This window comes from Mauremys reevesii, linkage group 17 (genome assembly GCF_016161935.1).
Source record: "Mauremys reevesii isolate NIE-2019 linkage group 17, ASM1616193v1, whole genome shotgun sequence".
Taxonomy (NCBI): Eukaryota; Metazoa; Chordata; order Testudines; family Geoemydidae; genus Mauremys; species Mauremys reevesii.
This window is the reverse complement of record NC_052639.1, coordinates 5,756,130-5,783,658: the sequence shown is the minus strand read 5'-3', so window position 1 is coordinate 5,783,658 and position 27,529 is coordinate 5,756,130. Positions and strand designations below refer to the sequence as shown.

The following is a 27,529-nucleotide window of genomic DNA, read 5'->3' as shown; positions in this document are numbered from 1 at the left end:
CCTTGTACCATGGAATCATGTGTCTGCATTTCACAGGGCTTTTCTGAGGATAAATACATTAAAGATTGGGAGGTGCTCAAGTTCTACAGGGATGGGATGTGGAGAAGTCCCATGGAGAGATAGGTCTGGTCTGGCCTGGGGGAACTTACGGAGGACTAGAGTTTGTGACATCAGAGATGTAGAACGCGATGAGCCAAGACGGGATGTGACATTATTGTTGACTCCAGTGGATGGGGAGAGAGCTCCTGGGTAAGGGGTTGGCTCTGCTCCTTCAGTGAAGATATGAGAGAGCTCCCAATCCACACCTCTGAGCCATCCCAAAAGTTCTGCAGCAAAGAAAAGGGACAACAATGCTTGACACTCCTGCTCTGCGTAAGGAAGCCATGGGTATAAAGAACCCTCTCTTTAGCCTTTTTACAGAACTATAAAGGCCTGAAAGGGAACAGCCCCCATTTTTCCCTTTGCAGGCCACCTTCAAAAGCCATCCACCGCTCTTCCCAGCAGGGGTAGTGCCACAGGGGAGGAAGGATGGGGACTTGTGCTGCTTCCAGGGATATTTCCGTGGCCCAAAGTCACCTAAGCATGTGCATAATTCTCAGTGCAGTCATTGCAGTTACACATGTGCTGAATTGGGGTCTATGAGCTTCCCCATTTGAGGCTAGTTCATGGGACTGGAAAAGCCCCAGAGAGGGAGAGAAGATGGACCCAGGGCATCACAGAGCATCAGCTGGGAGGAGAGTATCCAACTCTTTTCAGGGTGCCAGAGAGACCCAACCAACCTGCTGCCAGAAGGTAAGGTCCTCAAGTCATGACATGCTCTCTTCCTACAAAGAGCCAGACTGGACACAGGACTCAGTGACCACCAGATACTGCCCCTTTCTGCCAGTGGGCCTCTGTGTGTCCTCCACCTTCTCAGGCACGTGTTTTCTGGGAGAAGACCACTTGCTATTGAACCAGATGGCTCCCAAGTCAGTAGCTCAACCAGACCACGCCCTGGTATTGTATCTGGTTTGGTGAATACGGAGCCAGCTTCAGAAAAGCCTGTGTTGAGGATTCACAAGAGGGTTTTGGGTGCTCACTCCATGGCACTTCTAAGGGGCTTGATTTTCAGAGGGTGGGTACTTGGCACCTTCTGAAGATCAGTTGGACACTAGCAGTGCAAGACTCACCACCGCGGCGCATCCTGCTGGTCATGCTGGGAATTAGCTCTCTTGGACCACCAGGGTGCCTTTTACTACCATGTCTCACTCGCCGTTACTTCCACTTCCTCCACCGTCTCCACCAGCTGGACCCATGTCGCTCCCAGACCGCGGTGTCCTCTTTGCCCCAGCCTGCTGTCTCCGTCCTTTCTGGGGACAGGCTGTCCTCAGCTTCTTCCACTAGCCAACTGCAGTCTCAAGTCTAGCCCCTGGCTTCAGGGGCAAACTACAGTGTGGATTTAGGCACTTTCCTCATTGGCAAGTCGCTGTAGGGTGTGGGGGGAGATCCAGGCCCACTCGCTACTCTGGGTCCCGGCCCAGAGACCCTATAGCTGGCAGCCACTTACTGCCCCACCTCCTATTCCCACTGCCTACTTTTCCTGGGCCACTTCCCCCATAGTCCTAGCACCTTCCCTGCCCTTGCTGCATGGCCTCAGTCTGGCCATGGTCAGCCAAGAACTGCCCTATTGCTCTGTTACCCTGCCCAGCACTGGAGGATCTCGAGTGCTCCTCGGCAGATGGTCCTTCCCCCTTTCCCTCCAGGGAGAGACTGCCTCTTACTCTGCTGAACAGCCCTTTATATATGGGCTGCTCCAGCAAGTCTTCTCTTGATTGGCTCTCCCAATAAGCCCTTTCCTGATTGGTGGGGTTCTGCTCAGCCTCTCTAAGGCTGCTATAACTCTGCTCCCCAGTGTGGGGCAGCTGCCTCACCCCACACCCTCCCCCTTAAGACCACACACTGGGGGAGGGGCGGGGTTATATCTCCCCAGTTTCTCCCTCAGCTGGACCCTCAGGACATCCCTTTCCTGCTGCAGGCTCTCCGGCATGAGGAGCAACTGGTCTCCCTCCTCAAGGGTTTGGGTACCCATCATAGTCTGCTTGGCTCCCACGTGGGGTCCCTTTTCCATTTGGGTCCCCACCATAGCTCGTCTCGCTCTCATATGGGTTCCTCTCTTGATCTGAGGCTGCTCTGCCCCAGACACTCCCTTTGCTAAGGCCTCAATCTTCACTGCCCCCCTCTCTCTGAGCAGTCTCTGACCGACCCAACTATCCGGCTTCCCCCTCCATCTCTGGGGGCAATGCCACTTTATATGGCCCTCTTTGTGGCACCAGAAGCACCTCCTGTGGCTTCCATTGGCCACCGCCCTCCCGCAGTCTATTTCTGGCTTAGTCCTTCCCTCCGAGCTAGCCTGGGCCTTGCAAGTCCCGTTTGGGCACTCCTTCTTCTCGTGCCCCAGTTCCCCACAGGCCCAAGAAATCCGCCACCTCCCTGCTCTCTTCACCGGGGTGGGTTCTTAGGGTCATCTTGTCCATTCTCTGGGTGGGATCTCCATTCCCCATCCCAGTAGGGGCACTCCCTCCTGAAGTGTCCCTGTCGCCCACAGGCAAAACATTGTCCAGGTCATGACACCGGCCTCCCGCCCCTGGTGCCTGGCTCGTATCGTCTACGGGCCCTCACCCGCAGCAGCTTAACCAAGGCCCATTGCGGCTCGGCTAGCCAGACCACACAGGCTCTCCAGTAGCACTCCACCATTTTCTCCACCCTCCAGTTCTCAAGTCTCGGATCTGGGCAATAGTCCTACAGTCCTTGCCTTGCCCCTTGTATGAGGCGTGACTGCATTCTCCACCACAATGTAGCGGTGCAGACCCACCGCTGCAGCGCCTCCTGCTGGTTGTGCTGGGAATTAGCTCTCTTGGACCACCAGGGCGCCTTTTACTAGCAGCGTCCCATTCACCGTTACTTCCACTTCCTCCACTGTCTCCACTAGCTGGACCCATGTTGCTCCCAGACTGCATCGTCCTCTTTGGGACATGGCCCTCCAGCTGTGCCCCAGCCTGCTGTCTCCCTCCTATCTGTCCTCAGCTGCTTCTGCTTGCCTCAGCAGCCAACCGCAGTCTCTAGCCTAGCCCCTGGCTTAAGGGCCAAACTGCTGTCTGGATTTAGGCCACTGTCCTCATTGGCAAGTAGGATTAAAGGGGGCGGGGGACCCAGGCCTGCCCACTAATCTAGGTCCCGGCCCAGGGACTCTATAGCTGGCAGCCGCTTACTCCTATTCCCGCTGTCCCCTCCACCTATTCCCACTGCCTACTTTCCCTGGGCCACTTCCCTCATAGGCCTAGCACTTTCCCTGCCCTTGCTTCAGGGCCTCAGTCTGGCCATGGTCAGCCAAGAGCTCCCCTATTGCTCCACTATCGTGCCCAGCACTGCAGGATCTCCAGTGCTCCTCAGCAGACAGTTCTTCCCCTTTGCTCTCCAGGGAGAGACACCCTTTGCTCTGCTCGCAGCCCTTTATATACGGGCTGCTCCAGCAAGCCTTCTCTTGATTGGCTCTCCCAATGAGCCTTTTCTGATTGGCAGGGTTCTGCACAGCCTCTCTAAGGCTGCCTTAACCCTTCTGCCCGGTGTGGGGCAGCCGCCCCACCACAGACACCCAGAAAAGGAAGCCCCTAGAATCACCTGTCACTGCTGAAAATTTTGCTCAAACTAAATTTAAACTTCTGTTTTCCAGTCCTTGTCAAGCATAGCTGGAACACAGGCTGTATAGGCTTGGTTCTGGGCCTACTTATACTGATGTGAATCAGGAGTACAATTGTGAATCACACCCCAAATGTCTAATGATCCTGTTCATCTTTCAGATTTCCTAAGCAAGGGCCAGATTGAGAGGGAGGGGGGAACCTAGTATTGGTTCTCTCCCAAGCTCCACCCACTTGTGTAGCAATTCATACAATCATCATCCCTATTTTGATCAGCTGGTCTATAAATGATTGCCATTAGGGTTCAGAGTCAACAGCCTCATGGAGATGAATGGGGCAGTTCACACCTCTCAAAGATATTGACTCAGGCAGACATCACTGCATCACATGGTTTAGATTTTGAAGGTTTTCTTTGCAACTGTAAGGACAAGAGACTTACTTAGATCACAATGACCAAGAAAAAACACCAGTCATATTGAACTGGTCCAGTGTCACCTACAAGGTAAAGCTGTTAAGTGAGGGCAGAATTCTCCCTCCTCAGAAACATCTTCTCCTTTGTGTGATGAACTCTGCAATCTCTCAGCTTGATTTTTATGTACCGTGGATTAGATTTGCCCCGTGCAGAAGGCCAGCATATGACTGTTATTGTTCATTATTTGTATTGTGGTGGCACCTAAGAGCCCCACTCCTGGTCCAGGATCTCATTGCACTAGGCACTGTACAAACACAGAACAAAACGACAGTCCCTGCCCCATAGATCTTACAATCTAAGCACACGGCTTAGGCACCATTTATATCTTCACAACGGGGTTTAAGTGGGTATAATCCTTGTGCTACAATTTGCACAGGGGAGAACAATGCCTGGTAGCATGATTATAGAGATTAAGGAAAATACATCTTGCTTGTTGTGAGTCAGTTCTATGGTGTTATTGAAGGATTCTGGTTTCTTTCAGTGGAATTCTCTGGTGATGTTTGAAATCGATACCTCTCATTGTTTTTAATCACCAGGTTTTTATAATCAGCTCAGGAATGTAGGGTGGATCTGAGTTATACATCCAAATGGTGATTTTCAATCCACCTAGGGAATCTGAATGCCCAGACCTAATTAACTGTAAAGGGCAGTCGGTATCCACATCTCAGCTGAAAAGCCCTGGCTGGGATGATTTAGTTGGTGTTGGTCCTGCTCTGAGCAGGGGGTTGGACTAGATACCTCCTGAGGTCCCTTCCAATCCTGATAGTCCATGAGCATAAGCTTTCGTGGGTGAATACCCACTTCATCAGATGCATGTGGTGGAAGTTTCCAGAGGCAGCTATAAACATGCAGGCAAGACTCAGTCTAGAGATAAAAAGGTTAGTTCAATCAGGGAGGATGAGGCCCTCTTCTATCAGTTGAGGTGTGAACACCAAGGGAGGAGAAACTGCTTTTGTATTGTATCAGAGGGGTAGCCGTGTTATTCTGGATCTGTAAAAGCAGCAAAGAGTCTTGTAGCACCTTATAGACTAACAGACGTTTGGGAGCATGAGCTTTCGTGGGTGAATACCCACTTCGTCGGATGCATGTAGTGGAAATTTCCATGGGCAGGTATATATAAGCAAGCAAGAAGCAGTGCTTTTGTATTGTTCATGCTGGGGCAGATCCCCAGGCTGGTGTAAATTGTTGTAGCCCAGTGGATCTACCCCACTGTATTTATTTTTTAGATTTGTAGCTGGCAGGGATGGTGAGCCCTTTGGAGACAGGATTAGAATTCAAAATGACCTTGCCAAACTGGAGAACTGGTCTGAAGTCAATAAAGACAAGTGCAAAATACTACACTTAGGATGGAAAAATCAAATGCACAACTACAACTGGCTCCATGGCTGTAGTGCTGGAAAGGATCTGGGGGTTACAGTGGATCACAAATTGAATACAAGTCAACAGTGTGATGCACTTGCAAAAAAAGCTAATATCATTCTGTGGTGTCTTAACAGAAGTGTTATATGTAAGACCCGGGAGGTAATTTTCCTGCTCTGCTCAGCACTGGTGTTGCTGCAGCTGGAGTATTGTGTCCAGTTCTGGGTGCCACACTTAACAAAAAATGTGGATAAACTGGAGAGAGTCCAGAGAGCAACAAAAATGATCAAAGTTTTAGATCTGACCTAGTCTGACCTAGGAGGGAAAAATTTGGCAAGTTTGGGAAAGGGACCTGAGAACAGTCTTCAAGTGTGTTAAGGGCTGTTATAAAGAGGAGGGTGATCAATTGTTCTCCATCTCCACTGAAGGCAGCACAAGCAGCAATTGGTTTAATCTGCAGGAAGGGAGATTCAGGTGAGATATTAGAAACAACTTTGTGACTCTCAGGGTAGCTAAGCTCTGGAACAGGCTCTGGAGGTTGTGGTGTCCCCATCACTGGTGGTTTTTAAGAACAGGCTGTCAGGGATGGGCTAGGTTTAGTTGGTCCTGCCTCAGCTCAGGGGGCTGGACTAGCTGCCCTCTCAAGGTCCCTTCCAGCCCCACATTTCTCTGATTCTATGAAACCAAAGCTAAAATGGAAATGTGGTAGCAATTCATAAGAACATACTGGGTCAGACCAAAGGTCCATCTAGCTCAGTATTCTGTCTTCCAGCAGTGGCCAGTGCCAGGTGCCCCAGAGGGAATGAACAGAACAGGTAATCATCAAGTGATCCATCTCCTGTCGCTCTTTCCCAGTTTCTGGCAAACAGAGGCTAGGGACACCATTCCTGCCCATCCTGGCTAATAGCCATTGATGGACCTATCCTCCATGGTTTTATCTAGTTCTTTTTTTAACCCAGTTATGGTCTTGGCCTTCACAACATCCTCTGGCAAGGAGTTCCACAAGTTGACTGTGTGTTGTATCAAGAAATACTTCCTTTTCTTTGTTTTAAACCTGCTGCCTATTAATTTCATTTAGTGACCCCTAGTTCTTGTGTTATGAGAAGTAGTAAACAACACTTCCTTAGCTACTTTCTTTACACCAGTCATGATTTTATAGCCCTCAATCATATCTCTCCTTAGCTGTCTCTTTTCCAAGCTGAAAGTTTTATTAATCTCTCCTCATACAGCAGCCGTTCCATACCCCTAGTCATTTTTGTTGCCCTTTTCTGAATCTTTTCCGATTCCGATATATATTTTTTGAGATGGGGTGACCACATCTGCGTGCAGTATTCAAGATGTGGGCGTACCATGGATTTATATAGAGGCAACATGATATTTTCTGTCCTATTTTCTATTCCCTTCTTAATTATTCCCAGCATTCTGTTCGCTTTTTTGACTGCCGCTGCGCATTGAGTGGAGGTTTTCAGAGAACTATCCACAATGACTCCAAGATCTCTTTCTTGAGTGTTAACAGCTAATTTAGACCCCACAATTCATAGCCATTTGTGAAGACAATGGACAGTCACTGGAGCCAGGTGGGTGGGAGGGGTGACTTTTAGCCTGGTGGGTCACACACTGACCTAGCAGGGGGCAGATCCAAGTTCAAGTCCCTGCGCCAGTAATTAATTATTTATAAAAAGTGAAACAGCTTCAAAGGGGAGATTGAGATAAACCCAGGGCAGCCTCTGCCATGCCCAGGACACCCACCAGCAATGGGGGAGAGCTGTGTTCAAACCCCTTCCCCTTATCACGCCAAGGGGAGAACTGAGGTCCCTCACTCAAAGCCAGATTAACACCGACACAAACATGGCACGTGTCCTGGTTTGGCTTTTCTAACCCATGCAGGTCTGCATGCAAAATGCAAGACCATCACTCACTGACATTCCAACAATTTCAGTCACAGGCCGGGGGGCACCCAAGCCATGCTCCAGCCCCTTTTAAGCGCCAGGTCACGGTGCTGCTCAGGTTTGGCCCAGCTGCCCTGCCATCGTGATGGGGTAGCGACTGGGCCAAACGTGAGTGAGTGGCATGGTGACCTGGTGTGCGGGGTGGCAGCACTGCTCAGGTTTGTTCATAGAATCGTAGAATCTCAGGGTTGGAAGGGACCTCAGGAGGTGTCTAGTCCAACCTCCTGCTCAGAGCAGGGCCAATTCCCAACTAAATCATCCCAGCCAGGGCTTTGTCAAGCCTGACCTTAAAAACCTCTAAGGAAGGAGATTCCACCACCTCCCTAGGGAACCCATTCCAGTGCTTCACCAGCCCCTAGTGAAAAAGTTTTTCCTAATATCGGCTGGCGGCTCTTTGCAGGCTGCCCCCGGGCGAGGCTGGCGTGGTCCCCGGGCTGCACCCTGGGAAGCCTCCGCTCCCTACTCCCAACACGAGGGACGACCCGACACCCGCCCCCCGGGGCACTCGGGCAAACCTGCCTCTCCCACCCCCCACCAGCCGTAACGTGGCTGGTTGGGAGCGTCGCACCTTGGCCCTGCCCCCTGGGCGTGGGCGTCTCCGAGTTGAGGTGGAGGGGAGTCACCTTCTCGAGCAGCGTCCTTTAGTTCCCGCTCCCAACTCCTCTCCCCTCCCGTTGGGGAGAGACGGGACCCTGATTCTCTTGCCTTTCTGCATCCCCTGATCCTGAATAGCTTCTGCCCCACCCCCGTCTCACAGGGTGCGAGCACGGTCAGCCCCCAGTTCGTGTTGATATGTAAACGGAGCCAAACCGGAGAAACTTTCTGGGGGGCGCATTTGATGTGCTCCAGTGGGAGAATGTATTGGATCTTCAAGGGGTGCCTCCCCGATGTTTTAGAAAGGGGCTTTCTCCGCCCCGAGCCCACCCTCCCCCTAGACGCCGTGCCAGTAATCCAGGGCGGGGCTGCTGGGTGGCAGTGCTCCCGGGGAGCAGCCAGAGTGGAAGCAGCCAGCAGCTGGCAGCCTGCCATATTCAGTGTAGTTGAGGCACAAAACACTCAGGCAGCAGGCTCACCCAAGGCCTGCGGGACTTCAAGTCCAGTTTTAACATCCCATACCTGCCAGGCAGCTCCATTAAGCCACATTTTCCCAAGCCTGGCTTTGAGAAGAGGCCAGGTAGTGACTTCTATAGACATTTGCTAACTTCACATAATTGTATAAGTATACTCCCAGAAAGTAATTGACCTTCTTAGAACTTGAATTTTAAATGAACGCCAGCAAACTATGGTGGAACCCTAACAGAAAAGGAGGAGGGGATATGCTACCCTATGCGGTGGATTTTAAAATTGCTTCCTATAGTGCAGACTATTGATGTTCCATTTACCTTGGTGTCAAGTATCAGAGGGGTAGCCATGTTAGTCTGTATCCACAAAAACAAGGAGTCTGGTGGCACTTTAGGGACTAGCAGACTTGCTTGGGCATGGGCTTTTGTGGGTAAAAGACCCACTTCTAATGCATCTGAAGAAGTGGATTTTTTTACCCATGGAGGTTTGTGCCCAGGTGGGTCTGTTGGTCATTGGGGTGCCTCCGGACTCCTCCTTCTTTACCTTGGGAGACTCATTTTCCATAGGCTAGTAGATTTGATTACAAGCAGAAAGTGATTCGTAATGTTCAAACAAGACTTTAACCTTTCTTAATTGTATACTTTTGAAGAGATGTCTTCAGTATCTGCTGAAGAAAATCCTAATCTAAGCAGTATTGCTTTAGTTTGGAAACGTGTGCTGTGTTAAATACACTGCCTGTGTAACTCTGATGAGAGAGTTTTGTATGCAGCTCAAAGCTGGCCTTCGGGGAGGTGGGTGGGTGGGGCTACAATTACAACACACTGCAAACTTGCCTATTATGTTTTGTCAGCCATGTTGCATATGAATATTACTGCTTTCCAAACGTCTCATCCCATTGAATATCCCCAGTTCATTTTTTTTAATGGAATTTCACTTCAATTTCTACCCATAGCTCTACAGAAATATAATAGAAGCATACCAGGTAGCCTGCTTTTTAACATGGGGGAGGGGAACCAGTTGTGTATGTAAGTTCCCATGGTAACAGACACACACAGTTAAGACACATTTTTTCCCCTGGAGTTTAAACTCATGCTGCTTGCTGGTGGAATCTTCACCTGAAGCTGGCAGCTTCTCTCTGGGATGTACTTAATAGTGCTTTCTCAGAGTGCCGTGTGCCCAGGAAGTCCAAAGTTATTTTATCCCTTTGGAGCAAGATAACAGAAATGAAAGCCAGGGAGCACTGCAAAGCGCAAGGCTAGACTGCAAAGCAATACCTCAGGAGATTGCAGTTGTCATTTAGAAACTGTGGCCTTTCAAACTTTATTTCCTTTCCCTGTGGCTTCTATTTAAACAGTCAGATAACATCTATATTTTGGCTGTTTACACTGCTAAATACAAATCTTCTGTTTTGGACTCTAGAACAAACATGAGTAAATTAAGGGAAGGTAATAGACACTGATGTAGGTTCATTGTAAATGTCTGGGAAATAAGGTCATGTGACTCAAAGGGAATCAGGTTTGGGTACAACTTCGTGTGTGTTTTTCTCAAAAAATAAGAAAAGATCCTCTATTTAAAAATAATAAAGATTCAACCAACACGTCACACCTCTTCTCTTTCCTTCCTCTTCCCCCTCCGCCCCCCCCCAAAAAAGCTACCCTCAAAAATCCAGGAAATGCCTTTTTGACATGCAGACTAGCAGTAATAGTGAAACCTGGAAAAGAGAAATCCATGAGTAAATGCAGTACTAGAAGGGAAAAGACAACTGCATGTGTTCAAGTAAAATATACCTCACTAGCAATCTGTTTATGTAGAGATGGCCTTGAATACATTCTCTGATTTTTATCAGGCACGAACTCCAAAATTCTAGCTCTATAACTAGCCAAATCAAAACACTTGACTTTCGGGAACACCTAGATTTATAATCTCCTGCTGAGAGATTGAAAGTGTTTGGATTCAGAGTCACTGCATATCTCAACTGTGAAATGTGATTCCACATCTGATATTCACTAAACATTAACTTGGATTAGGAGGATGAGAAGCTGGGAACAAAAATTTATCTGGTAAACAAATTATGAATTTAAATTCTAGTATTTACATAATGGTGTCTACCAGAAGTCTGGATTACCAGAATGGATGATTCTACATGAAGGTTAGGACTATAACAGTGTTTAAAAGAGAACTGGATAAATTCATGGTGGTGAAGTCCATAAATGGCTATTAGCCAAGATAGGTGAGGAATGGTGTCCCTAGCCTCTGTTCGTCAGAGGATGCAGATGGATGGCAGGAGAGAGATCACTTGATCATTGTCTGTTAGGTTCACTCCCTTTGGGGCACCTGGCATTGGTCACTGTCGGTAGACAGATACTGGGCTAGATGGACCTTTGGTCTGACCCGGTACAGCCGTTCTTATGTTCTTATGTTCTTATAACCTAAGCATCCCCCACTGCAATTTGAGATTATTACTCCATGTTCTGTCATCTGCTACCACTGAGAACAGTCTAGATCCATCCTCTTTGGAACCCCCTTTCAGGTAGTTGAAAGCAGCTATCAAATCCCTCCTCATTCTTTTCTTCTGCAAACTAAACAATCTCAGTTCCCTCAGCCTCTCCTCATAATACATATGCTCCAGCCCCCTAATCATTTTTGTTGCCCTCCGCTGGACTCTTTCCAAATTTTCCACATCCTTCTTGTAGTGTGGGGCCCAAAACTGGACACAGTACTCCAGATGAGGCCTCACCAATGTTGAATAGAGGGGAATGATCACGTCCCTTGATCTGCTGGCAATACTCCTACTTATACAGCCTAAAATGCCGTTAGCCTTCTTGGCAATAAGGGCACACTGTTGACTCATATCCAGCTTCTCGTCCACTGTAACCCCTAGGTGCTTTTCTGCAGAACTGCTGCCTAGCCATTCAGTTCCTAGTCTGTAGCAGTGCATGGGATTTTGTTTGTTGTTATACATAGGGTAAGGTAGGGACCTAGCAGTGAATGCTTGCCTGGAGTCCCGAGATGGGGTAATTCGTCTCTGCCCTAACCACTGGGCTAATGGTTATAAGGGGGGCTGCCACTTCCAGCTCGAGAATTTAGACTGCCATTGCTTTTGTCAAAATGTCCAAAATCTAAATGAACTATTTCGAGTTGGGTCAAACCAAAATGTTTCATTTTGACCCATTGTGATATTTTTTCAACTTCTTGATTTGCTGAAAATTTAAAAAAAAAAATTCAGTTCAACCTGGCACCAGAGTTAATTTCTTCGATTTTGGAGTTGCCAGTGAGCTGAAAAATCCATTATTTGTCTGATTCTAGTGTACAGGGGCTACAGGATTGATACAGGCTTGATCCATGGATGCTTTACTGCAAAACTACACCTTATGTCCTCCAGTGTCCTCCAGTTATCCTGGTGCATCCGTATGTGGCTTGGGACAAAATTTTTAAAGCCACTTCCATGATTTAGGAGCCTGTGTTCCATTGACTTTCAATAGCACTTAGATGCCTAAGTCACTCATCTAATTTACTCATCATCATCTAAACAACCACAATAGAATGGAATTAGATGTGAGATGTGCCAAGTTGTACCAGCTGAGGGCCTGGCCCATAAAGAACAGAACTGTGGATCCAGGCAGTGCCAGAGCGAAGGGTCTGCAGATCCTTTACTTTGAATTAATTTGTCAAGAACCAATTCAATAAACCTTATCAAGAGTGCAGTCTTTGAAACAAAGTGCTGAGAACTGCGCCAAAAATAGCAGTAGCTTAACGCTGTCCTACTCTGAAGCCTAGGTGGCAGTTTAAGAGTTAGTACTTCTGGTCTTGCATCATCACATCAGGCTAGGTACAAGTGATGGAGGATCCACCACATCTCTAGGTGAGCTGTTCCAATGGTCAGTTCCCCTCCTTGTTAAAACTCCCCTCCTGTACGGTACTTCGTTGTTGCTATGCACAATTTGCAGAGCATAAAGTGGAAGCCATTCAGCTGAAATGGGCAGACCATAGCACTCCCATCCCAGGGCAGAATTCAGGGACCTGATTTAACATATCAGAGGCAGCACTGGGGAAGGAGTAAACAGCTCTGTTCCCCTTTCAAAATATGCCTTGAAACCTGGCCTCTCTCTGCTTCATCAGACAAGGGGGCTGCAGGCGGGGCCTCTCCCTCCAGGGGAAGCTACCGGATGGTAAACACCCTCTTGCTACGCAGAAGGTCATTTTACAGTTGCCTGCTGAGGTCAAAGCGGAGCAGTGGGTGTTTCCTAGTTCCCAGTTTGCACTTGTGCTTTAGCCTTCAAGACATGAATCCATAAGGCCACCTTTGAAATTCTCTGGCTTTTGCAGGATCCCTGGGATCTGGTCTCCTAGCCCCCAGAGCAGGTGGCTGCATATCCTGCTGTCCTTGGAGCAGAGCACTCCGAAGCAGCATACGGGCTGTGTCATCTAACATCACTAATAAAATAATGGAGCAGATGGGGGTGGGGGGCAGCAAACACCAAGAGGCTGATGGCTTGTAAAGAAGACACCACGTCAGGAGAACTTGCTCAGCTTTTTTAAGTGAATACTATAGAACAGGTGACTGAAGGGAAGGAGGTCAAAATAAATGATTCGGGACGCAGTTATAGTGGCAGACACGCATGAGGTAATAGTGTGAAGGGGCTGGAAGGAGGATTTATGTGGGTCCCTTGACTGGTCTTTTCTCATTGATCATCAGAGTCTGAACGCATTGACCTTCGATTCGCGTGTTGCAGATCCCAGCCTCCCAGCGGGCGGGGGAAGTGGCTAGTTGGGTGGGGCTGGACCATACAGCCATGCAGAGATTTGGAAGTGTTTGGTAAAGCAGGATATTGCTGCTAATTGTTGTCATTTATTTCTAACTGCGTGTGCAGAAAGCACAGGATGGGCAGAGTGTCATAAAACAAACACCATAGATCTTTAGCTTGATGATCTCAAACAAGATCTTTCCGGCCATGTTTGTTCATTGACCAGCTGGGACTTCTACTCTCATGCTAAAGCCTGTTCATTTCATTGTTCATCATCTTGATTATATTGTTAACTCACAGTTCAAGAGGGATGTTGATAAATTGGAAGGGGTTCAGAGAAGAGCCACGAGAATGATTGAAGGATTAGAAAACCTGCCTTGTAGTAACAGACTCAAGGGGTACATCTACACATCGATTAAACACCCTCGTCTGGCCTGGGTTGGCTAACTTGGACTCACGGGGCTCAGGTTATGGGGCTGTTTAATTGTGATGTAGATGTTTGGCCTTGGACCAGAGCCTGAAGCAGGGTCTGTCTTTGTTACGTGTCTGTGCAGTGCCTGGTATTGTGGGGTGCTGATCCTTGATTGGGGTCTAGTTCCCTAAACAACAATACCTTGGATCTGAACACTGCCACAAGGACTGAAAGCTAAGTCCAAGGGTCATGGCAGCTGGCAGTGTATTGAGTGAGGGGAGGGGACAAGGCAGGGACAGATGTCGGAAGTGGTTTATTTAACATATTGATCTCAGTTTTAAAGATTTATTTATAAATGTCCCAGCTGATGCAGACATCATTAGCAGATCAATTCCTAGAGCACCTTGAGGAAATGCATGTATGATGGTTGCCAGCTAGGCTGACAGACCAGGGATTGAACTGGGAATCTCTAGAACTAAAGCCTGAGGTGCTACAGGTGGAGCAAAAAAGCCATGCTCACTAATTGGAGTGGTAACAGACTCTTATCCTCTGCAGATTGGGCACAGAGAGGGACACAGAATGTACACTAACCAGTTATGCAGATGTAAGAGTGCATAGTACATCATGTTACTGGCCATAGCTCTATGATAGTGCAGAACTAGCAGCTGGATTCTGCTGTCAGTTACGCGCTCTGGTAGGATTTGAAATCAGCACTCAGCGGCAGTCACGCGCCTCAAGGAAACAAGAACGTCACATTCTGGATCACATCCCAGAAGGAGGAAACTCAGCTGCACGTGAAATTGATGTGGTGTGAAACAGACCTATTCCTTTCTGTCGTTTCAGGTTTTCCCCTTCCCAAGAGGCCAGGCAGAGGGTTTCTGAGAGCAGAATGAGAAGATGGCAATCCCGCCACATGTACCCGGTCCCGATAGTCTCCGCCCATTCACCCGCGAGTCCCTCGCTGCCATAGAGCAGCGGATTGCTGAGGCGGAAGCACTCAAGATCAAACAGCAGCATGTGGAAGTGCTTGAGGAAGAAGAGCTGAAGGCCAGCAGCGATTTGGAAGCTGGGAAACCCCTCCCGCGCATTTACGGGGACCTGCCTCCAGAACTCATCGGGGTGCCCTTGGAAGACCTAGACCCCTTCTACAGTGATAAAAAGGTACGAAAGTAGGAGCCAGGCCCTGCTGAGAAAGGGCTGTGGGACAGACAGCCACCTTCTCAGAGAGATGGGTCCTACCCAAACTGCTCAGGCCAGGGGCTGCCAAGCCCTGGTAACCATTTATCTGTAAAAAGATGGAACAGCCTGAAATGAAACTTTAAAAAAAATTACTTTTGTGAATTGCCAGTGACCCAAAAACTTCATTATTTGCCCAGCTCTCCCCCAAACCCAGAATGGAGCCAAATCCTGCCAATGGCTCTTTGCTGTGGATTAACCCAAAATCCCAGCTCCCAAACAGGGCCGGCTCTAGGTTTTCGGCCTCCCCAAGCAAAAAAAAAAAAAATTCTCCGGGAGTGCTACTGCCGAAGCGAAAAAAAAGCGGCCAGAATGCCACCCCTGAAATTGTGCTGCCCCAAGCAGGTGCTTGGTTTCCTGGTGCCTAGAGCCGGCCCTGCTCCCAAAACCACAGAGCTTTGGGACATCCAGAATCCAAACCCGGGTCCAAATCCAAAGTTTGCACCGTAGCCCCATCTCTAAATGGCAGAATCTGATTTGTGCCTTTTCTGCCACATTTCCACCTTCTGGAGCAGGCAAAGTTGATAGGCATTTGCTCTAGGTCACTCCACATAATCTTCAGGGGCTCTCATGGAATCAGTGCCTGGCATTGGAAATCTAGCTGCTGGGAGCTCCCGCACCCCATGTTCTGAGCCTGCTGCACCCATCTCACCACTGAGCTCCTACAAGTTTGTTTTGAAGCTGCCCATTGGATTGTAGATGCCTCAAAAACATGAGCGGGGGCATGAGCTGATGCCATGGATGGGGTAAGAGTCTGGGTAATGACAAGGCTTTGGAAAGAGCTGGTCACAAACTGGAATTTCCCTTCTGCAGGAAATCAGGACATTTACCAAAAATGTTGTTCTGGATCAGAACAAAAAGCCAAAACTTGAAAGTTTTCCATGAATCAAAAATTGCAAAAACAATTTGATTCAGGACCACCAAAACATTCCAGTTCAATGGTGCTGAAACTTTTCATTTCATTTTGATTTATATTATATAGACACAACATTAAATATATATAAATATAATATTACAATTATTATTTTACTATTGTATAAATAATCTAAATGAAATAAATAAATAGGACACCTTTGAAACAAAATATTGACTTTTTCACATCTAAATTTTTGTCAAAACCAACATATTCCCACAACACATTAGAATTTTGACAAAACTGCATTTTTCAGTGGAAAACTGTTACGTCAACATGTTTTCAACTCGCTCTAGGTTTGGATGAGCCCTTGTACGTCTGGCTGCCTCTCCAAGGCTTCCCCAACCATCCATCCATGTAACACCGTTAACAGTGATGGGGTCACTGCACGAGCTAATTTAACTATAAACATCCATCTGTGCCAGCACATAATACTTTTCATCAGCTCTAGATTATCATATGGCACCTCTAGAATGGAACTTTTGCCCCCCACATAACATCTCATCCCACCATGGAGAAGATGCAGGCTGGGTAACTCCTCCATTCTCCAGTATTGCCAGGCAAAGACTTTCAAAGATCATGAGTCAGGGCCATTCTGCTTTTCCTGCTACCCCTGCTCTGCCCATGCTATCTTGAAAAGAGCCACCACCCTCACAGCACTTTCAACTCTTTCCCCATGTCCTCACACTCACAGAAACATGGCACCCCCCTGGCTGACACAGCCCTGTCAGCTGTGCACAATCATGGTGTTTTTCATTATTACACATCTCACACCTCCAATCATTCCCAAGGGAGCAGGGAGACATTGGACTCCTCCTCTCCCATTTCTGCTGGTTCCAGATCTTTTATGCTGACCTCCGGCTCCTTTCCTTTGCAATGCAAGCCTTCTCCAGATTCCCTATTCTCAAAGAGTCTCTGCTCTGCTGTCAGCTTGAACTCTTCGACTACTGCCCCATCTCTGTAATTCTCTTCAGCTTTAAACTCAATAGACAGGCCAGCTGTTGTCTTGAGCGTCTCTCCCACAAAATGGTTCCCACAGACTTCACGCCACTGAAACACTGTATCTAATGCTTCTCTTGACCTTGTCTTGGGCCTATCTTAACGTTGGCCTCCTTCCCTTGACTGTGTCTGTCTTTAGATAGCAAACTTGGGCAGGGATCTACCTTCTTTGTGGATTAGAAAGCACATCGTGGGCACAACTGGAAATAAATAATGTTATCAATTTTCTCCATTGTTTGGCTGCAGAGTATTCTGGCATACAAGGCAGAGCCGTGGTTATTTATATCATCAAGACTCTTTTGCAGAACACTGCAGAATGCAACAAAACCCCCAAACCGTTCCCCCGACTCCCTCCCAAGTCCCACTCCTGGCATGGGGTGTGTGCTGTGTGCCGCACTCCCAATTTTTCTCAGCCATTTTAGCCAGAACATGAGATAGAGATGTTTTGAGGCTCTAACTTATGCCAAAGTCCAGGCAGGCCCCTAGACAGCCTGAAAATATTTGAAGTCCTAAGTTGCTAGACTTTCAAAATATGTGATTCAGGACTGAAAAAATCATGAGATTAAAAATATATATAATACATCTGGGGTCTTTTTCTTTGCCTTCTGGTTTTTGAGCATTTTGGGGTGCATTTGTGTCACATTTTCAAGCTTTTCTCTGCAGCCATGAGGGCTAGATTCTCCCATGACTGTCTTCAGGAGCTGAGGCTTGAAGTAAAACATCAAATATTGTGAGAGTCACGATAAAATCATGGTGAATATCTTCAGCTTTTCCCCACCTAAAGGAAACTGCCCATTTGTCCATCACTTGCTCAATACTACATCTTGCATAAAGGTCTGTTCCACATGCGATCGAATCCATAGGCTGGTGTAGTTTCTGAGTTTCTCATAGAGCTGTAGGATAGTTCTGCTATTTGCTTGTGGGCGTTCTTAGTGATGCTGAGTGAACTGGACTTTCTGGACACGGTTACTTGCATTCAGAATATCTTCTGAAGAGTCTAAGGAATTTTTAATTAATTCGAGCGAGAGGAGAATTCCCTTAGGCCTGGTCTACACTAGGGGGGGTGGTTCGAACTAAGGTACGCAACTTCAGCTACGCGAATAGCGTAGCTGAAGTCGAATACCTTAGTTCGAAGAACTTACCCGTCCTCACGCCGCGGGATCGAAGTCCGTGGCTCCCCCGTCGACTCCACCACCGCCGTTAGCGGTGGTGGAGTTCCGGAGTCGACGGGAGCACGTTCGGAGTTTGATATATCGCATCTAGATGAGACGCGATATATCGAATTCCGAGAAGTCGATTGCTACCCACCGAACCGGTGGGTAGTGTAGACGTACCCTTAGTTTGGCATGGCTTGGTACGTTCTCTATGTTCTGTGGCACATTCTCCAGCACCCATCACAGCATGTTCTCTGAGCCATCTCTTAAGCCATGGCATCTTGTTTTAATAAGTCCCCTTAGCTGATTAGTGTGGCATATGGTGTGGCTAGTTTCTTTGCATTTCTTGGTTTTATGACCAGAAGGGAAGAAACAGCAGGAATGAGGCTGATTTGTTATGTGTCTGACCCAGGATAAAATCAGGAAACCCTGGAAAAGTTTATGGGAGACCTCCTGAAATATCCGACTGGATCTCCACAGCAAAGGAATTTAGATCTGTTTTGAAGAAGCAACCACACTTTTAGCCGCATCTCCAAATGGGTCCTCTAAACTGTGACAGGAAATAGCAGCTAACAGTGAATGGTGCAATATTTACACCATCTCCTGAAAATAAGGCAGAATTGTTCTTATATATAGATTTTGTCAGCGATTGACTCCCGTCTTGCTGAGTGACTGGAGTGCATCATGGGAGTCCCATGGGTGCAATGCATCATGGGAGATGAAATCCGACTAGGGAGCCTGGCTTATAGGGCAGAATGGGGGTATGAAGCACCTGGACGACAACTCTCATGAAGCATCGTGGCGAATTTCGGACATTAACTTTTCAGTTTCTGTATGTCTGTTTTTTTAGAAAAACGTCAAAATTTTCCACTGAAGTGGACACTTTTTATGAAAAAAAAATCATTTTGTTGAAGACCCAATTTTCCATCTAGAAGCAGTTTAGATGGAAAATGTCTGACCAGCCCTAGTTTTAATTTAGAGCTCTCAGTGTGCTAGGCACTTTACAGATCTATAGTATGTCAGGGCCCCTGTTCCCAGGGAGCTCACAAGTGTAACAACATCGCACCACACAGACAAAAGATACCGGTGGGAAGACAACCGGGCACAAGGTATTTTTGCCCCTTCCATTTTGTATAATTTTCTCCCAACCCTCTTAATGGTCCACTCAGCCCCTCCATGCTATGACCCTGTCACGCTGTTGGGAGTGCCAACCTGTCAAGAAGCAGGGCAGACAGCCCAAACTGGTTTTCTGTTCTATAATTAGAGTTCACCAACCCAATAACAAGTGTGACCTCCCAAAGTACTATTACAGTCTTACCTGTCCCCTTGGGTGATCCAGTCTATCTTGCCACTCAGGCAAGTTGGGCTTAGTGATAGTTGGGTGCTATACACCAAAGCTCACAAAATACTCAGTCACTTACTCCAGGTCAATTTGTACCTCCCATTTCATACCAAAGACAACGCTTGTAGCCAATCCTATCATAAGCTATCAAAGGCCTTACTAACAAAGAAAAGAAATGAGAGAGTTATTACATGGTTAAAGCAAGCAAACATATGTACACTGATGAGTTACACTCTGTGGTCCCAAAAGGTGACAGAGCTGCAAAAGAAACTACACCAGCTGCTCAAGAAACTCCCTGAAAAAGCATAAGAACAAATCTGCACAAACACACCCCGACCAAGGGTATTCTATCTGCTACCCAAAATCCATAAACCTGGAAATCCTGGACGCCCCATCATCTGAGGCACTGGCACCCTGATAGCAGGATTGTCTGGCTATGTAGACTCTCTCCTCAGGCCCTATGCTACCAGCACTCCTAGCTATCCTCAAGACACCACTGACTTCCTGAGGAAACTACAATCCTATGGTGATCTTCCAGAAACCACCATCCTGGCCACTATGGAGGTAGAAGCCCTCTACACCAACATTCCACACAAAGATGGACTACAAGCCATCAGGAACAGTATCCCTGATAAAGTCACAGCAAACCTGGTGACTGAACTTTGTGACTATTTCACATTTGGGGACAATTTATACCTTCAAGTCAGCAGCACGGCTATGGGTACCCGCATGGCCCCTCAATATGCCAACAGTTTTATGGCTGACTTAGAACAACGTTTCCTCAGCTCTAGTCCCCTAACATCCCTACTCTACTTGTGCTACATTGATAACATCTTCATCATCTGGACCCATGGAAAAGAAGCCCTTGAGGAATTCCACCATGATTTCAACAATTTCCATCCCACCATCAACCTCAGCCTGGACCAGTCCACACAAGAGATCCACTTCCTGAACACTACAGTGCTAAATAGCAATGGTCACATAAACACCACTCTATACCAGAAACCTACTGACCGCTATACTTACCTACATGCCTCCAGCTTTCATCCAGACCACACCGCATGATCCATTGTCTACAGCCAAGCTCTAAGATACAACCGCATTTGCTCCAACCCCTCAGACAGAGACAAACGCTTACGAGATCTCTATCAAGAATTCTTACAACTACAGTACCCACCTGCTGAAGTGAAGAAACAGATTGACAGAGCCAGAAGAGTACCCCAAAGTCATCTACTACAAAGCAGGGCCGGCTCCAGGCACCAGCATTCCAAGCTGGTGCTTGGGCCGGCAACCTGCAAGGGGCAGCAGTCCCTGTTGTTTTGCCCCCAAGCAGTGCGCCGAATTGCCGCCACGGACAGCGGGGGCAGTCTGTGTGCCCTTAGGGCGGCAGGCACCTTTCCGCGGTGGCGGCAATTCGGCAGCATCTTCTATGTTTAGCTGTCCGCGGCGGCTTCAGCTAAACATAGAGGCTGCCGCCGAATTGCCGCAGCTGCGGAAACGTGCCTGCCGTCCTAAGGGCACAGGGACTGCCCCTGCCCTCCGCAGCGGCAATTCGGTACGCTGCTTGGCGTGGCGAAAACTGTAGAGCTGGTCCTGAAAGAAAGTAACAGAACGCCACTAGCCGTCACCTTCAGACCCCAACTAAAAACTCTGCAGCGCATCATCATGGATCTACAACCTATCCTGAAGGATGGTCCCTCACTCTCACAGATCTTGGGAAACAGGCCAGTCCTCGGTTACAGACAGCCCCGCAACCTGAAGCAAATACTCACAACAAAAACACTAACCCAGGAACCTATCCTTGCAACAAAGCCCATTGTCAACTCTGTCCACATATCTATTCAGGGGACACCATCATAGGACCTAATCACATCAGCCGCACCATTAGGGGCTCATTCACCTACACAGCTACCAATGTGATATATGCCATCATGCCATCTCTATGCAAAAGAATAAATGGACACAAATCAGACGTCAAGAATTATAACATTCAAAAGCCAGTCAGAGAACACTTCAGTCTCCCTGGTCACTCGATTACAGAACTCAAAGTCACAATACTCCAACAAAAAAACTTCAAAAACAGACTCCAACAAGAAACTGCAGAATTGGAATTAATTTGCACCATTAAATTAGGCTTGAATAAAGACTGGGAGTGGATGGGTCATTACACAAAGTAAAACCTATTTCCCCATGTTAAGTTTTCCACCTACTGTTACTCACACCTTCTTGTCAACTGTTGGAAATGGGCCATCCTAATCAACACTACAAAAGTTTTTTTTTCTCCTGCTGATAATAGCCCACCTTAACTGATTACTCTCATTATAGTTAGTATGGCAACACCCATTGTTTCATGTCCTCTGTGTATATATATATCTTCCTACTGTATTTTCCACTGCATGCATCTGATGAAGTGGGTTTTAGCCCACGAAAGCTTATGCTCAAATCAGGGCCACCAAGGGGATTCAGGGGGCTTGGGGCAGGGCTGGGTCTTCAGCAGCAATTCAGCGGCGGGTCCCTCTCGGAGGGAAGGACCCGCCGACGAATGAAGCAGCGGCAGTAGAGCAGCCTAAGTGCTGCCGATAGCGGCTTTTCCCCCCTTTTTCTTCCTTCTTTTTTTCCTGCCGCTTGTGGCCCTTGTACTCACCGGGCTGCGCTTTGGGGCTTCGGCAGCACTTCAGCGTTGGGTCCCTCACTCGCTCTGAGTCTTTGGCTGCACTGAAGGACCCGCCGCCGAAGACCTGGAGTGAGTGATGGGCCCGCTGCTGAAGTGCCACCAAAAACCCGGAGCGGCTCGCGGGGCCCGGGCCCTGGAGCAAGTTGCCCCACTTGCCCCCCCCCCCCGCGCGCGGCCCTGGCTCAAATAAATGTGTTAGTCTCTAAGGTGCCACAAGTTCTGCTCATTCTTTTTGCGGATACAGACTAACCCGGCCACCACTCCAAAACCTGTCAGCAGGGAATGTCTTTTGGGGCTAACCCAGACTGACCCTGGGGATCTCTGCTTCTGGTGTGTAGCTCCAGCCCTGGGAGACTCCAAGGAGCAAAAGAAATGACACATTTTCTTGGTCAGCTATTTTTATTTCACCTCTTCCAAAATTCAAGCTGATGAGATGAGCCCTTTTTTACACAGCCTCTTCCTGGATGTAAGGGGGCAATACACAAAGTCTTTGTAATGTGATGTCCCATAATGGCCCATCTAGTTTTGATCAGCCTTCTTGATGAGGAGGAGATGATCTCTCATCGCTGAGGTCACAGTTTCAGAGCAAACATTCTTTACAGTGGCAAAGCAAAATGTTCAATCTTACTGCATAGCATGTGCAGGGCCAGCTCTAGGTTTTTTGCCACCCCAAGCAACAAAAAAAACAACCTCCGGGAGCGCAACTGCCTTGGTTTGCTGGTGCCTAGAGCCATCCCTGAGCATGTGGTGAAGAAATTATAAGTGCGACTAATGCATGCAGCAGCTTACAAGCATTTCAGAAAGTCTAAACACTGAACACATGGTTATAAGTCCAACAATACCCATCTCAACCACAGAAAGGGATCGTCTACACGGCAATTTAACGTGGCTTGTGCAGTTGCGGCAGAGCTCTCCCAGCACTCTAAAAGAACCATGTCCATGGGGGTGTAGCTACCAGCACTGGGGCACTGTTTACACTGGCACTTTCCAGCACTAAAACTTGCTGCGCTCAGGGTGTGTTTTTTCACAGCCCCGAGCGAGAAAGTTGCAGCGCTGGAAAGTGCCAGTGTAGACAAGCCCTAACACACAGGGGAAACAGACTGGTTTCCACCAACGAATTTGTCAGTGCTCAGCTGAGGCCTAAAGCTTTGGCAAGAGCTGGCGCCTGGCCTGCCAGCATCACAGGCCCTCCAGTCCAGTGGTGGATTATCCAATGGGTCCACGGGGTCCGTGCCCAGGGGCCTTGAAAAAATGGGCACCCCAGCAGAAATACCCCATGGGACGGCAGAAGCCTGGAGCCCTCGCAGAAGCCATGGGGTGGACAGGGGAAGCCCCAGCACCTGGACCCCAGCTGCGGCCCCAGGATTGGAGGAGCTCTCACTCCCTGCTGTAGCCTCGGGGCCCTGGTGGGGGGACAGAGCTTCTCCAGTCTCAGGACCCGCAGTGCAGGGGGGCAGAAAGGAGTGAATGGGGGGTGGGGCTGCGATGGGGGCAGAATGAGGAGGGACTATGGGCAAAACGGGGGTGGGGCCACAGAGGAAGGGGGTAGAGTGGGGACAGGGCTGTGGGAGAAGGGGCAGAATGGGATGGGGCCATGGGTGGAACAGGGCCAGGCCACGGGGGAAGGGGCAGAAAGGGGTGGGGCTGTGGGCAGGGCCACCAGTGGAAGGGGAGGAACAGGGGTGGGGCCGCAGGTGGAAGGGGTGGGGCAGGGGAAAGGTTTCAGCACCGGGGCCCACCCACTTGCTCTGGCACAGGGCCCCAGGAGACCTTAATCCACCTCTGCTCCTAACACCCAGCAGGATCCTAATGGCTCTCCCAGTAACCAGCTCCTGCCCTTCACCTCCACACAATGTTCTGCTCCACCAAAAATTAACAGTGAAGATCTGAGACCTGGAGCAGGCTCCTGAGGCTATGACTTTACCCCTTATTCTGCTGCTGCCACTCCAGATTCTACCACTGCTGGTGTCATCTTCCATAAACTTCCCTATTTACATGCCAGACTTCCATGAATAGCTCAGACAGAAGTTATGAGCTTGCTGAAAAAATTACTGGGCGGGGTTCTCTGGCCTGTGTCCAGCAGGAGGTCAGACTAGAGGGTCATAATGATCCCGTCCGGCCTTAAAATCTATGACTAGTTTTTTCTGATATTTGACCAGCTCTGTGAATGATTTTCATGGGCTCTCCTTGCCTGGCACACACTGAGTAGCCTCCAGCACAGTAAGGCGCTACCCCCCTGCATCTGAGGTTGTAGGAAAACTGACATGCTATTATATTGTCCTTCGTGGGAAATAGATGCCCGGGAGGCTAACAAGGTGCACAGATGTCACTGACAGTGGAATTAGATGCACACATTCTTTATTACTGGGGGTGATGAGCAAGATGGAAGGAACCCCAGAGATCACTCAAGACAATCTGCCACCCTAGGCAAAACTTCGGTGTGCCACCCCCCTCTTCGTAGGCACTGGAATCAGGGGGCACCAAGGGCCACTGCCCCCCCCTTTTGAGAACCTGAAGAAGGTGGGAAGGGGGGAAATAGGTGCTGCCCTTGGCCCCTAAACCTTCCCTGCCACCATTACAGAGGAGCATCTGGGCCAAATTTGAGAGAGTGTTGTGGCCAGGAGCACACAGCTCGAACGCTGCTCAAAAAAATCACTTCTTCCAAAAATCTGCCACCCTGGGCAACTGCTTAGTTTGCCTAAAGCTAGAGTGGCCCCTGAAGAACCCAGCTTGACTCTCAGATCCCAGGTTGAGTTTGCAAGGCCGGCAGCTAGAAAAAACAACAACTTTTAATATGTAAACAGCACATTTGAACTGGCATCATTGAGACATAATAAACGTGGAAACTGCCTCAATATTTTTTATATAAAGACATTTTTCACAGTAGAAGCAGTTTAACATTTGAACTACTCAGTACCAGCTAAATTATGCTAATATAGCCCTGCTTAAGCAACAGGCATTGCCACTGATTCTCATTAGCATGAGCCAATATTCTTGTTTGAAAAGAGACCAAGTATGGAAAATTTCATCTCTGGAGATCTCAAAAATTATGAACATCCTAAAACAGGGGTTGGCAACCTTTCAGAAGTGGTGTGCCAAATCTTCATTTATTCACTCTAATTTAAGGTTTCGTGTGCCGGTAATACATGTTAACATTTTTAGAAGGTCTCTTTCTATAAGTCTATAATATATAACTAAACTACTGTTGTTTGTAAAGTAAATAAGGCTTTTAAAATGTTTAAGAAGCTTACTTTAAAATTAAATTGAAATGCAGAGCCCCCCAGACCGGTGGCCAGGACCCAGGCAGTGTGAGTGCCACTAAAAATCAGCTCGCGTGCCGCATTCGGCACCCGTGCCATAGGTTGCCTATCCCTGCCCTAAAACATGAAGCTATTGTGGAAACTTGATTTTTACATGACCTATAGATGACACCACTAGCATCCATGTTAATAATCAGTTGAAGCTAAAGCTATACGCCGACCATTCAGATATCCACCAACATCTAGCATTCTATCTTAAGGTTTTATCCTTCTGCCTATCACCTAGGATCTGAGCACCATCCAGTGAAATGTATTAGCAATAGCATAGTCCGTAGTGAGATTCATGGAGCTGTTGATTTAATTTTAGACATAAAAGCTCTGCTTGGGGTAGCCTTATGTTTTTGTTTGATTGGCTTGTGTGTGTGTTGTGAGAAGGAAATAATGAATCTTCCTTCTCTCTTTGTTTTTCAGACATTCATCGTCCTAAACAAAGGAAAAGCAATCTTCCGGTTCAGCACAACCCCGGCCCTATACATGCTGGGACCCTTCAATCCCCTCAGGAGAGGTGCCATCAAAGTGCTTATACATTCATATCCTTTCATAAATTAAACAGTAGTAAGTCACTAGGCCCAGATGGGATTCACCCAAGAGTTCTGAAGGAACTCAAATATGAAATGGCAGAACTACTAACTGTGGTATGTAAACTATCACTTAAATCAGCTCCTGTACCAGATGACTGGAGAGTAGCTAATGTGACACCATCCAGGATTGCCTTGATCCTGGCAATTACAGGCCGGTAAGCCTAGACTTCAGTACCAGGCAAACTGGTTGAAACTATAGTAAAGAACAAAATTGTCAGACACATAGATTAACGTAATTTGTTGAGAAAAGTCAACATGGTTTTTGTAAAGGGAAATCATGCTTCACCAATCTACTTTGAGGGGTGAAGGACATAAATCCACACCCTGTAGAGGTCAAACACAGGAGTTTATTACACACAGTGCTGGTGGAGTGTCACCTGGCTTATTAGGCTCAGAGACACTGTCAATCAATTGATTACAATAGAATATATAGATTTTCCATGGTTGAGGGAAAGTGACGGGGTAGGCAGTTCCACACCCCGGGATAGGTTTTGCAGCAAGACAAGATAGCACATTAGCCAATGATTAAAAGGTTACATAATGTCTTCGCCCATGGTCTCAAGTTAACATTTTAATTAATACTTTGATAAAATGTTATTAGTACAAAATATATATGTTGAATTCTGATTTGGGGTTCATAGGAATGGAGCAACTCCTCTGGTTGTCCAACGGGTACATTCCTAGGGGTTAAAGCAAAGAAGCTGTGAAAATATATGGCAATAAAGATTGTCCCCTTTATGTCTTAAGGCAGGCATTGGTCCCTGGGAAGGGAGGTGGAAGGCTGCCATTTCTTATACTGACATGTGCCAACTTTTCATAAACTCAAGATTGGATCTGTGGGAAGAACGTTCCCTACAGAAGAGACTGACACAATAGGAACAGGGATCCTTTGTTCAATTTGCAACTCTGAATAAGACACAATTATTTAGTTCTTAGTTCCAACACCTGGCAATTTGCTGATCAGGCCTATTTTAGCAAAACAAGATTATCTGTTTACCCAGCTTTCTCTTAGCTAATCACTATTTGGTAGGCCTCTGGTCTCTTGACCAAACTCTGGACTTTGGGTCTGAGAAAGAGCTGGCACAATCCATAGACCAGGTTGTTATATAAAATGCACATGGATTTTAACCCTTCAGGGGGGTCAACAATCATGTGGGAAAGGAGGATCCAGTAGATATAGTGTACTTAGATTTTCAGAAAGCCTTTGACAAGGTCCCTCACCAAAGGCTCTTAAGCAAAGGAAGCTGTCATGGGATAAGAGGGAAGGTCCTCTCATGCATTAGTAACTGGTTAAAAGATAGGAAACAAATACATGGTCAGTTTTCAGAATGGAGAGAGGTAAATAGTGCTGTCCCCCAGAGGTCTGTACTGGGACTAGTCTGTAGCACAGCGAGACTCACTGGTGAGGCGCCTCCTGCTGGTCGTCTTGGGAATTAGCTCAACTCCAGCTCCAGAGCTCTCTCTGCTGGCTGGTGACTCGCCTGTCTCAGGCCCCGTGTCCCTCCCGGACCCCAGTGCCCCTTTACCTCTGGGTTCTGCCCCAGCAGTACCCCCACGCTCTGGGTCTCCCCTCCCAGGGGAACCCCCGACCCTCTAAGCCCACCTTGCCTCAGTGGCTACTGCCAGTCATCATCTAG

At 47.9% G+C, this 27,529-nt stretch overlaps 1 protein-coding gene across 1 annotated transcript in view; it reads left to right on the top strand.

The window, feature by feature from the left end:
- Positions 1 to 239: 239 nt before the first annotated feature.
- Positions 240 to 27,529, top strand: part of SCN4A (sodium voltage-gated channel alpha subunit 4) — a 157,235-nt gene continuing 129,945 nt past the window's right edge. Inside the window, exons 1-3 of the mRNA XM_039504220.1 lie at positions 240 to 372; positions 14,517 to 14,834; positions 25,723 to 25,841. Coding sequence (XP_039360154.1) covers positions 14,571 to 14,834; positions 25,723 to 25,841 — 383 coding nt within the window. The 5' untranslated portion in view covers positions 240 to 372; positions 14,517 to 14,570. The remainder of the gene's footprint in view (positions 373 to 14,516; positions 14,835 to 25,722; positions 25,842 to 27,529) is intronic.